Source organism: Rhipicephalus sanguineus, chromosome 9, assembly GCF_013339695.2.
Source record: "Rhipicephalus sanguineus isolate Rsan-2018 chromosome 9, BIME_Rsan_1.4, whole genome shotgun sequence".
In the NCBI taxonomy this organism is placed as follows: domain Eukaryota; kingdom Metazoa; phylum Arthropoda; class Arachnida; order Ixodida; family Ixodidae; genus Rhipicephalus; species Rhipicephalus sanguineus.
In genome coordinates this window covers 47,804,808-47,818,272 of record NC_051184.2, presented here as the reverse complement: position 1 = coordinate 47,818,272, position 13,465 = coordinate 47,804,808, and the positions used below count along the sequence as shown (strand labels likewise).

General features: G+C 47.1%; 1 protein-coding gene across 1 annotated transcript in view; it reads right to left on the bottom strand.

The window, feature by feature from the left end:
- Window positions 1-1,548: 1,548 nt before the first annotated feature.
- The window catches only part of LOC119405502 (nucleoredoxin-like protein 2), a 45,471-nt gene continuing 33,554 nt past the window's right edge, over window positions 1,549-13,465 (bottom strand). The window contains exons 5-6 of the mRNA XM_049419422.1: window positions 3,508-3,815; window positions 1,549-1,693 (exon numbers count right to left, since the gene is read on the bottom strand). Of these exons, the coding sequence (XP_049275379.1) occupies window positions 1,549-1,693; window positions 3,508-3,815 (453 nt within the window). The remainder of the gene's footprint in view (window positions 1,694-3,507; window positions 3,816-13,465) is intronic.

The following is a 13,465-nucleotide window of genomic DNA, read 5'->3' as shown; positions in this document are numbered from 1 at the left end:
AGAAAGCGTGAAACCTCCTTACGTAGCTTTCTCGGTGCTTCGGGGGACATTATCTGAATCGCGGACGCGTTCGGAAATCCTCTTTTTGCATTGGTTGTCCGTAGCACAGTCTTTCCTTCCTTACTAGGGGCCGGGGGGACCGAACGATATGTTCCACGTGGTGGCTACCCACGAAACCTCTATAAAACGTTTTATGGAGGTTTATAGAGGTTTTAAAGACGTTTTATAGAGGTTTTGTGTTTCATGGGTAATTTGTTTCCATAGCAGGAAAGTACTTCGTCCACTTTTGAATGTTCCTGCTGGGATGCATGCGGATGTTGTTCTTATTAAAGGGACACTGGAGTGAAACAGTAACTTAGTTTGGACCGATGAATTATACTCTGAAAGCCCTGATGTCGTTTATTTCACCGTCATAGGCTTATTTAGAGATGAGAAAAATGAATGTCAAAAGCTTCACTTTCAAATTTCCCGCCGAAAACTTCCGATGGCGACGTCACGGATTTCAATGTGTTTTCTCGTATTTTGGCCATATTGGCTCAACGAAAGTTTTTGAAACTTCGTATGTTATGTCTCTCGCTCCCTCAGAAGACAATGCATTTCATTTTGACCTATTAAAAACTAAGTAAGACCTAGTTGACGCCGTCATAATCCATGACGTCACGGCGACTGATGCGAGAACTTCAAGGTGGCGTCTTCACGCGCATTTTCTTTTCGCTTGTTTTCTCGCTTACCAAGCGTCTTTGCGCGGCAAGTTTAAGGACTTCGGTATTATGAGCGAGTAATCTACCAATACGAGAAAATTTGGTTTTCTCTTCAGCGTTCCTTAAAGGCGAAATCCTTAGGTGCCTCGATCAAACGGCAAACTTGACCGTAGGCTTTTCGAGATTTGGCGAGTCTTGACGATAATTTGCGAGGCAGGCGTCGGCATCAACACGAATGATGAAAAAACAACAACTAAGTATTAAAAATTGGTCAAAAGCCAGGTGATACTTGAGTGAATGTGTGTGTGCAGCCGGCGTACCAAGTCGTATGACCTCAATATAACATGACGCCATCAATGTCGCCACCCTCTGACGACGTCACAGATTGCCAGAATTTATGACGTCGCAGTGACGTCATTATTACGTCGCAACATGACGTCAAGCAGGCAGTGCAGAACCGCGTGAGGTATAGAAAGATTGTAATGCCTCCGATCGTGGGAGCAGAGCAAAACAGCGTTAGGTTCATATTTTCCACCTTGCTTTTATTTTCCATACGTTAGAGTTCATCGCAGTAGAATAAGCCCCTTCACTGAACATGGCTCGTGTTCCGGGGTCCGAAACGACCGAAAAATCACGGTGAATAGTGTTCTCGAAATAATTGCAGCAGCGCCTACGACTCGTGCCCTGTAAAGAACTGACGATACAAAAACAAGGGGTTCTTTTTTGTTGTTTTACTTTGCATCAGAAACGAACCGAGCGGTTAGAATCACAGTTGTTGAGAGAGTTGGCAGGTGTGGCTTCTCAGGCGAAAGGCTCCCATCAGGAAAGGCGGGTCATTTCGGTGGCCCTATGCCGCCGCAGCCCACTTTGCGAAGGCCTTCGATCCGTCATATTTGATGTCGGCAACTCCGTCGGCGGTGATCACGGTACCGTCCCTCTTGATAACGACGAGATCAGGAAGGCCGGAGACGCGGTACTTGTCGAACAGCGCACTTCACGATCGGCAGGTAAAATAGAATAAGTTGGAAAGATCAACAAAACAATTTGACGCAGACTGCTGCGATGCATATCATCCAAGCTTTAAAAACACTGTTACATAAATCCCGCACGTAGAGAGGTGACTGGGCGATTGATGAAAATTCATGACCCATTCTACTCAGGGAGTGTGGATGACCAGAGCAGCTATACAGCACACGGCACAGAGATGACACGGATTTAGCGTATGCTAAATTCCGTGTCATCTCTGTGCCGCATAACCTGTGTGCTGCACTTCTAGCCCACGCAAATCGAGGTAGAAGACCTTTAAAGGTCTTCTACCTCGATTTGCGTGGGCTAGAAGTGCAGCACACAGGTTATCTATTTATTTACTTAATTTATTTATATATGTAGTGACCTGTGTAGTTATTATTTACTGATGTATTTATTTGCTTAATAATTTTTCAATTTTTATAGTTACTTTTCTTCTGCTTGGTTTTCGCGGACCATTGGGAGGGGTGGGGGGCTTGCCCCATTTCTGTGACACATACCTGCTATAGAAAACGGCAAGAAGTGGAAGATGGAAGCTTGCGATGAAAAAAAATCCGTAAACAGGGGGTGGGTGCTCGAGCCGACGTTTCGACACGCGGACTTGTCTTCCTCAAGGCTGGAACAGTTCCAGCCTTGAGGAAGAAGACAAGTCCGCTTGTCGAAACGTCGGCTCGAGCACCCACCCCCTGTGTACGGATTTTTTCATACCTGCTATAGGTTTTTTTTTGTTGACAGAGTAACTGTCCGGACAGAGTAATTATGTACAAATGGCCTAGTTATCTGCAGCTTCGCTGCGCTATTCGCGAACACACGTACACTCGCTTCATATATACGTTCTCGAAAACTTGCCACACACATATGTAACTAACATGAAAGTGATTTCATAACACGTATCAAAATGCACTCACTGTTTACGGTGAAGGGGCCCGTCACTTTAGCAGAACCACTATTATGAAGCGCGGTGTTTTGCAGCGGCTTGGGTACATAAATGTGCACACCGCGGCCGATAGAAAGTCCGTAGTGAAGACATAACACACGTATTGGCACGTGACATACGTTTCGGCCGCCGCACGTCTATAAACACTATTGTCCCGTCCCTACAGTGGAGTTGTTAAAGTGACGGACCCCTTCACTATAGTCGGTTTCTAGAAAAAGGCTCTGACGTCATCAATCGATAATTGTGAATATGATGGCGTCGCTAACACGCAGTGGCGTGCATTTCGTGTGGCTGTGGTTTCGTGTAGCCTCTGTATGTTGGCAGTAATGAAACAAGAGTGTTTTGACTTCATGATTCTTTCATGGCCTCTTATGTCTCAAAACCAACACATGCGTTATGCTAAGCTATCGAGAGTGCTCTGTCGCTCATAAGTACTTTTCTTCTAGGCGCGACTTCAATGAACTCGGACTTTAACGGCGAAGATACAGGTTTAAAACAATGTGCCAGAAGTTCTTTAATGGGCCAGATATATTCTGGCAAGGTAACCTTCAATAAAATGCGAGCGGCGCCTGCAACAATATAATGTTCTACAAATTTGAAACTTTACGTGAAAATAAACAGCAGCTGCTGCCGACGGCCTTTTCATTTTAATACGTTACGGAATCGTTCTTAGAGAAAGAACGTGATTTTTTATCTCGAGTCGTCTTAGGGAAATGCATTACAGACAGTACGACTGTTATCGCGATGATAAGACCATGGCTCATACAATGCTCCATCGTAGGTGGCGCTCTCGTTATGGCGGGCCCATATGACCGGCGTACCAAATCTGTCAAGTATACTCACTTCCGGAACTCCTTGTCGTCGAACTTGACAGCGTACCATGGTCCGTGAACATGGGCCATAAACCTTAGCATGTCTTCCTCGGTGCGGTCCGCTGTGACGAAGACGATCTCAACTGGTTTCGCAGACTCCTCCTTCATTTCGTCGTACTCGTGAGCCAGTACTATTGTGAATTCAAAGCATGGCGGACACCAATAGGCCGCAAAGTACAGAGCCACAGCTTTGGCATCGCCGAGTGCCTCTTCTGCCGACTGTTCGCTGTCGTTGCTATGTGCACGCAGCAGCGTGTGACCCTTGAAGATGTCCGTCACCTGGGAACAATACCGCACAAGAGACATTAATAGGATCGTAAATAGCGCAAAAAAAGGGACTACGGAAAGTAAGAGGAGCACAGTAGCGTTTCCTAGCGCTATTTTTAATGATATTGATGTCAAAACACGAATTCGCCCAAAATTCAACTCTTTTATCGTACAAGAGGCTCACAGTGAGCAGGCTATCCGTTAGGTATGAAGGCTCACTTCCTAAATAACAAGAATATTTTACGATCATCATCATCTTCAGTGTATTTTGTGTCCATTGTATGCAGGACAAATGTCTCTCCCAGTGTTGTCAGTCAACCGTATCTTGTGCGACAATCATGATTCCATTTTACATTGCGAAGCTACTTTCTTTTTTTTGTTCAGATTATTTATACATACACTGTCTAGTTGAAAGGACTAAAGGCAGATTCACTCTGCCTGACTAAGGTCCATCCAAACATACATAGGCTTAGGAGCAGTGACAGACACAATAGCAATAGTAGATAATTAATACTGAACAATAGCAAGAGCAATGGAAAAATAGCACAAAAAGAGCAAGACAATTTCAAAAACAGTGCAAGAATAGTTCGATAAGAGCAGTCCATATCGCCAACAGGCTTCTTAAATTATGTCAATCAAACTCAGAGCAGTGCTGGGCAGTATCGAAGATACATGTATCTTAGATACTCCTTGGGTATCTTGTATCTGTATCGCGATACGTCTCGCAAGACGTGTATCAGTATCTGTATTTCCGATACATTGAAGAATGTATCGTGTATCTTAAGATACTGCGATCGCACCACCGCCGGGTGAAACAATAAACGTTGGCTGAACTGCGCTTCTCAAGCTGGTACTGCTGCCACTGTCACCAGAATAAAACTAAAGGCAGTGACATAATATTTTACCTTTACGCCAGAGTTTTCTAGCGAGGATAGGCGAAGAGCTCTCAGCGTCCATATTGGTGGAGCAGAGTCACGTGGTGGCACTAGCATCGTTTCGACAGACAAGCACGCGAACGTCTATGCCTAGCCGACATTTTCTTTCTTCGCTTTTTTCTTTTCTCTTTAGTTGTCTCAGTGCCATGACGCTTGGCACTTAGCCCCTTCCTGTGCCGCGTACTCCAATGCGTGCGGCGTCTTTTCGCACACATCCTGATCAGGGGCGTAGCCAGAAATTTTTTTCGGGGGGGGTTCAACCATACTTTTTGTATGTTCGTGCGTGCGTTTGTATGTGTGCGTGCCTATATACGCAAGCAAAACTGAAAAATTTCGGGGGGGGGTTTGAACCCCCCCAACCCCCCCCCTTGGCTACGCCCCTGATCCTGATGCCGCTGTAGTGTCGTTGTCATAGTTTCTCCTGCGTAGTGCTTCGTTGAGAAGTCTAAACGATGCAAGAATGGGGGGGTTGCTTAGGGGGGGTTGCGTATCGTGGCTTTCACACATCGGCGATTTGAAGGATTTCGCGGATGCAAGTTTGGCTTACATGCCGTGATATTGACTTATATGCAAATAACATTCTAACAGCTATAGAGCTATAGCACCGCGCACCGGTACCGATGCTGGATCTAACAGAACAGGCATCCACCTAACCGAAGCTATCATGGCATACGTCTCTTCTTTTATTCAAAGAGTTTTTAAAATCATAATTGAAATCATAAGCACAAAATAATAAAAATATGAGCACGATATCATAAGCACAAAAATCATAATCATGTGTTTAAAATCATAACCTCAAGTTATTTCTCAGCTGTCCTTCTTTTCCACCCCATACATTACCTATGTCTTTATGATGATGAATGAATGAACATTATTTCGGTCCCTCCGAACGCGCCCTAGAACGTTGCGGGCCGCTCCCACGTCTTTATGTCGTTTCTTTTTTTTTTTGACTACTTACTGCAATATGTCTTTAACGCGCTACCAAGGTAAGCTCTTTGCTTTATTCTTACCTTTGAACTGTCTGCGTCATTTGTGCTACTGTTTACATACTTATATTCCACTTGAATTTACTCTCATGTAAAGGCGATGTTGAGAACAAATATATAATTATCCGGGCGTGTCTAGAGTATACACTAACAAATTCTGCTTACTGCTAAGTAAATTAGCGAAATTGAGTTTTTATTATAATAACCATCTTTAAGTTATTAGCAAAGGGATTCGAGAAACCAAACGCTCCGTTTTTCTCATGAGCCGTTTTGTGCTATTTTCCATAGGCACTGAATTTTCCATGGTCGTACCTTAAATGCCTAATTGTCATAGCTATTAGGGGTCAGTCGCCGCGGTGGTCTAGTGGTTATGGTGCTTCACTGCTGTCCCGGTCGCATTTCGATGGAGGGAAGATGCTCGAGGCCCGTATGCTTGTATTGGGCTTTTAGAACCCTAGGTGGTCGAAATTTCCGGAGCCCTCCATTACAGCATCTCTTATACTCATATCGTGGTTTTGGGACGTCAAACGCAACAAATATTATTGGTTCTTGGGGGTAATCCCCGTATCGTGTTTCTATGCTTATTGGCTGTGCTTGATACGCAACCGCTTTCCTGTTTTGCTTAGAGATATTTGTTTTCCTCGTTTAGGTTTCCCTAAATTATTTTACTGTTACTAATCACCAGCTAATCGGAGCTATAAGTGGCATTAGTCTGAATTGCGGCGGTGTCCTGTGACGCTTTGTGCCACTGTACAATACAAGGGACTTTTAGCTGGTGAAACGGGCGGTACAAGCCACAAGAGTCTCCCCCTCCGTTCGCCCCGTCCGTGTGAGTGGGGGACAATTGTAAGGCATTCTCCTCGCGAGCTGACGTCGCTAGGCTCCACCTTTATCCCCCGACGATTTATCCCCCGTGTGAATACCCCTTTAAGGGGTATTCACACGGGGTAGAAATGCTCGGGGGAGCGCTCTGTCCTCTTGTGTCGGTCTGCTCGGCCGTTTCTTCTTCCACGTAATGCGCTATACGAGTTGAATTACGACGAACCAACTTGCCCAATCTTCAACACTTGTAGACGGGGGGATTGCGGATCACGTGACCGCGACGTCACGGATTAGCGAGTGGGCGTGACCCCCCCGCGCCTCCTCGGGGGAGACGGGGACCTTTTCCCCGAAAGGACAAACAATCCCCCGGTGGTGGGGGATATAGCGAGATTTCGGGCTCTTGTTTGGCCACATTGTTGCATTGCATTGTGGTCGCCCATCCGCTTTGCATGATGCGCTACCTACGTGCCTGTTCAATGCCCTGGAACGTGTACACAAGGAACGCCAATCCCTCTTAAACGTAACGAGTTACCGTTGCAGTTACACCGCCCCTCAACGGAACGGTCGCGTTTCTTTGTTCCTTCAGAAAGGAAATAGTTCCAGGAACGCCGTTCGAAGGCGTTGACCTTGAACCAGAGCTTCGTGCGGAAGGAATTCACTTAGAAAGAGTTTGAACTTGCGCTTATTGGTAAGGCTTCATACCAACAAACAGTGCGAACAAACGACACTGGAAAGACACCCAGGTGTTCACTGAATCAGAGCTTCATGGGGAAGGAATTCACTTTAAGTGCTGTGGAAACGCGAGGGTTTTTTTTTTTTTTCAGGGGCGGTTTGCACGATGACTTCTACTCAGCGGAAAAGTTCGCCCATGGCTGGAAAGCGTCTCTCACAAAAAATAAACAAAAAACAATAAACGGGAGAACGTGTTCTAGCCATGGGTGAACGTTACGCGGCTGGTGGAAGTCCTTCGTGCAAGCCGCCCCTGCTTTCAGATCGTGTACGGGTACTAAAAAATACATAAACGAGCGACAGGCACCTGCCACTAGATGCCCGGAGGGCCAGCGAGATTTGACGGTGTGCCGAAAAAAGGCACGGCGTCGTCAAATCTTGTCCCCCGCACTCCAGTGGCCCAGTGCTGCCTCAGCCCGCATCCTTCGTTGGGGATCGAACCTCGGCCTGCAGAGTGTGAGCTCGGCACTCTGCGCACTAAGCCACTGTAGTGGCACGAGCAGTCTCGTTCGCAGCAGCTACAGACAGGCACGGTATCGACGTGTGGCTGCATGCATGGGCGAGGAGGATGTAACGCGGGTCGATCTACGATATCTGAACAGACTCAGTCTGCGCTCTCACCCTTCGCCTTTCCCTCGTTCTGACGGTGTTCGTAACGGGACGGTTCTTTTGCAGGTCCAACCGTTTTTCAGGCTTACCGTGCAACCGAGTGGCCCTAGTGGCGCAGCGGTTAACGTGTCGTGCTCGAAACTGCGAGGACGTTGTTTCGAACCTCGCTGCTGTGCCGCTTTTTTGTTTTGTTTTGTTTTTTTTTTGCGATAGGGTATTGTTTGGTGTTGCATTAGTTTGTTACCAGAGAAGCGGCGACCCTGCAAACCGGCCATTGAGCGTTAGCGAAATGGCCGCACTCGCGAAGCCACGATTAGTTTTCCGTGCCCGAAGGGCGCAGAGGGCCTTGACTGAGCAACAGGAAAATGGCCCTTTAAAGTGGCGGTGACGGCGCCACGATCCAAAATCCCTAGACGACGCGTCGTCAGTGACGTCGTTGCAATAGTCACGTGGGCGAAACGGTTGGACCCGCAAAAAACCGTCCCGTTCGTAACACGCTTGGGCGGCGGAAACGCAAGTTTCGGCCGAAATATGAAGAGACACGTATAGTATGTGTTGTTCGTGGAAATGCTGTCCATGCAGCGGTCATAGCCTGGCGTGAGCACTGGTCCGTAAGAGGTCAATGAGTTCGCACACACGCACGCTACAGGAAGTAATAGAAATGGTCCTTATTCTGGCATGTGTACAGTATATGTATACTCACGGATTGAAACAGGGCAATGTAGGTCATTAGAGCCAACATTATGCATGGAGACTAGACTCGTCGCGTCATGACGCAACACGCTCCTCGGAAACAATTTGCAACTGTTCCTCGTATTATGGGGGGTCATCTACAGCAGAAAACTTAATTATGTCAGGCATGTAAAGTCCCACCCTAAAAAGTAACATTGTAAGCCACGATGGTTAAAATAACGTTCAGTAAATGAGATTTGCCGAAGCTTGCTTGGATACAGCACATATATTATTATACGCATTCGAGCGAACATTATCAGTTGATTCTTGTGGCTTAATACGGCTGTTCGGACATTGGGTTCATCGTCATGCCGAGTGTCGGTGGAACGCTCCTTGTTTGTTTTGTACAGTACAGCTGTTACATTCGAGGATCGCCGTGTGTCGCAGATGGAAAGTTATCATCATCATCATGAACCAGCGCGCGCTCTCTTAATCGCTGTCGTCTTCTGATGACGTGTGCCCTTTTTTCCTGCATGAGATGCAATAACTCTGAGGGGCTTGAGAACGAGTACTGTGGAGGAAAAAAAAAAACTCTTGGCTAGAGCAAGCATAGCAAGAGGTGAGAGGGTATAAGCCTAGCCAAGCCAGGACAAAACTAGGTGCCGACCAGCTCTGCTGTGACGAAGCCTTGCTCGACTTTGTGCAAGCTGCGCTAACTTTGTTCTCTTGTGACTTCGTCAACTGTGCAGTAACGTATGAATAGTAGCCGAAACGTTCTAACGGCGTAATCACGTAGGGACATCTGAAAGCTGGAACTGACACCAATATACGGCTTCAGCGCTCTTTCGAAAAATGAATTATTAATTCAAATTTATGCAGGAGTGCGCACGTCGAAAAATTGCTGATATTCGCCAGAACTTGTCCCAAAACGCGCGTAACGAAGACAGCCCGCAAATCGGCAGCTAGGCTATGGGCCTGAAGAGATTTCCTCAAGCGAGTCTCACTACTTCGCGCTGTGTTCCAGTGACCAGAACTATTGCGCTCTGCTACTATTTCTTGTGGCAGTGAATTTCGACGTTTCGTCTAAGTGCACGCGTTTCTCGTCATTCTGAAGTGTGGAAAAGTGAAACGTTACTGTTCAGGGGGCGGCTTGCACGATGACTTCCTCGCTGGTAGAAGTTCACTCATGGCTGGAAAGCGTCAGGCTTAAAAGAAAAAGAAGTTTCTAGCCATGGGTGAATTTATAGCGGCCGGTGGAAATCCATCATGCGAGCCGCCCCTACTGTTGCACGTGCACGGGAAGCACAAATAGGAAAGAAAAAAAAAGCTACAGGCACCCGCCAACTGGATGCCCAGGAGGCCAGCGAGATCAGACGGTGTGCCGAAAAAGGCACGGCGTCGTCTGATCTTATCCTCCACACTCCAGTGGCCCAGTGCTGCCTCAGCCCGCAATCCTTCAGGTGGAATCGAACCTCGGCCCGCAGAGTGTGAGCTCGACACCCTGCACACTAAGCCACCGTAGTGGCACGGCTATCTCGACTCGCGGCAGCTACACATGGGCACAATGTCGACGTGAGATTGTCCCGATGTCGCACAGATGGCGCTGACGACGTGCAGATTGCTAAGCTCTCCCTCCTTCTGGTGGTTTCGCTGCCGGCTTATCGCTATCGAGTCGAAGGCCACTGACCGTTCGTCATTCCCATGCGGTGACAGTAGACTCGGATACGTACTCGTCCTTGTGTGTGTGCAATAGCAAGAGAATGGACGTTTGCGAGCCGCGACAAGCTGGCGAATTATCCGCATTGTACACAGACAGCAGCGGCAAAGAGTCTCTTCACAACCAAAAAAAGACAAATGTGCGCAGCAAATTAACGTATAAGGTACTGCCTAACATAACAAGGAGGTGTAACTTGTACTCATTAGAAGCGTATTGTATATGAGCAGAATTGTAGAATAATGAGTTACAAGCGAATCGTAAGGTAGTGAGTAATAGACTCGTGTAATCGGTTCCACCCACGCAGCGTGATCACAGAAATGGACAGGAAGATATGAAATGACTGTGTTCTGCAAGGGAAAACCGGACACTCGCTGTGAACAAGAATATGACGTTCATGTGTGAGCTGGAAAGATCTAAACTTTGTAATGATATAGGTTACGAAAAATTCATAAGCGTAGTCTGGGTCGTCGGCTGTGTAATGTAGGATACCGCACTAATTGCCTCGTGCGTCTAGGACTGAATTTCGTGCTATATATTCGAACGCACATTTACATACTACGAACTTCTGGCTTAATGTGAGTGAGGCCATGCGTAAACTGCCTAAGTGGGGTACGAGAACCACGACGTTCGCGGAAGTGACGTTGTGGAGTATGTAATCACTTCTTCATGTGTTCGACTCTACTGGGTAGATATTACACCTCGACGAATTTTACGTGCTACAATAGACGGAGATGTCCGTTGTTAATTACAAACCTGGCTCCATGAGCCAGATGTAGGTGTTGGAACTATAATCCTTTTTCCACTCTGACTGTAGGCTTGCATGAAGAAGTGATTCGTCGATATGCTGATACTGTTCGTGCGCAAAAGCTTCAGAAAGGCACCCGTTATATGCATGTAGTGTTTGCAACAACACCTGAATGCGGTGTGTGCTGATAGGAATACCTTCTATCGTGTCCATTCCTATTCGCTGGAACATGATCCCATTCTGCATACGTACGTGTGTAGGACTGTTCTCAGTCGAAGGTGCCACGAGCGACCTTTCGTGTGACTTTGTGCACTGCGGTTGGCACCGCGTCTGTTTCGCGTTAGTGCGTGAAGTTCCCGAAGTGCACACGTCCGTAACGTATAGACCATACACACCCTTCGCAGGTTCCAGTATCGCGGGTCTCAGATGTTACGTATGAGTGTCATTAATGCGCTACCGTGGAGGCAGATAGTCCGTGGTAGCAGACGTACGGTGTGTGAAAGGCATTCGCAATACCAGTATCGAAGTATTGTGTTCCATAGGTAGCGATGACACAGACAGTACAGGGTCGTCCACATCTATGGTGCGCACCTCCTTCGCATTCAGAACCTCATAGAAACCGATGTTCAACACATACCCTAGAAATTTCGGACTCTTTGCATAGACGCCATGGATTTTCGTCATGATCGACGTTCCAGTTTCACCGACTTGCGTAAGCGTGAGGTGTCCACATTAGATGTCGTCGACCCTGTATATAGGTGTAATGCACAGCGGTTCGCGGCATCTGTTCTTGTGCGTACATACGCTGCTGTTACATTCTTAAACTTACGGACGTTGGTATATGGTGACGCTCGCCTTGCAGGTATCAGAGCCGGATCGCTGCCCACTAACGTGTGCACCAAAGCCAGATTCCGGCGAGACGCAGCTCCGCTGGACACCACGCGCGTCGTTGGGAGTACTCCCGTGGCGGTAACGTCCCCAGGACCCCCTACATTTGTAAGTGGGCCCACCTACTGTCCAGTTGAAAGTATGCGTACCAAGAAAGCACAGAGAGCATGGTAGAGACAGATCATTTATTCTAATGACGACATCGTAGCAGCAGTTTCAGACCCTGTACGGTGCTTGGCAGGACCGTCAGCAGGAACCCCGCTTCCTTCGCTGTGGGATGGAAGAAATCAGCATATATAGGTTGGCCAGAAGTTCTAAATGGAAAGTACCTAACTGTACGTGCCAGCACAACTAATATATTTGCTTATTGATTTCCAAGACCTGAAAGGCCCCTGTTTAGAGGTTTTACATGAGGAGTGGGCAGTATTTTAACAACGTCTTTGAAGAATATCGAACTGGATTGGTGCTGGCAGGGAGACTAAATACCTACGGTCCGAGCATGGGGCGGGTGAGTCTGCTGGAATTATCACAAATGTACGGGGGGTAGCGTGACAAAATTTGTGAAAAAGACAGAGCCGAGCTACTTTGCGGCGAACAGCAAGGTTCGGAAGATTAGTACGAGATTCCAGCTCCGCAATACTGCTAGTGTATGAGTAGTTAGAGAGGATAAACTTCATTGCATGGAATGTTCTGACCAGGCACATGCATATTCTAACTTGCGTCGCAGTAGAGCGTTATACGAGCGCATACGAGGAAACAGAGGAAATTGGAGAATTGCGAAGAAGGTAGTCTTTCCTGCGATGAAAAGAGAGAAGAGACGTCTTATTAACGTGTAGTGACACCAGCCACCAGTCTGCACCACTGCAGATGACACAGTCGTCGGCGAATATACTGATGTTCGATAGAATATTCGTAGGTAGATCATTGATATAGATCGGAAACAGCCGAGGGCGAAGTACGGACCCCTGACCTAACGGGAGATGACGCAGAAGAGTAAGTCTGTGAGACAAAAAAAAATGTTCAATCCAGTTATTCAGAAGTGAGTGGAAATTGAGGCACGCTAGCTTTCAGAAGAGTCTTTCGTGCGGGACCTTATCGAAATCAAGGCATCTACTGGTATGTAATATCCCTTAATAATGACACTAGCTTCGCGATGGATATTAACAAACCAGTACGTACCTTACTTCTCGATGTTCACAAGATCCCGCACAGAACACTTTTTTGACATCAAAGGACCTTCTGGAAACCGTGAACAAACTTAGCTACGTGTGAGTAAATGATGAGTTCCACAAGTTCGCATTATACACACGTCAGCGAGATGGTCGATAGCTGTTCGGGGAGAAATGAATACGTGTTCTTCGAGACAGGAATGCTGCTCTTTCCTACTTTCCAGTTCCGTGGCACCACTCCAGTTGTGAATGACTGCTGAAATATGCCCAGCAGGATTACATTACATCTTCCCGTAGTGGCAGCGGTTTCCTGTACCGGCACGCGTAGGAAGCGGTGTTCAGTTACAGTGCTTCATGTAGTGACGGAAGGCATCACAGACAACGTACCAT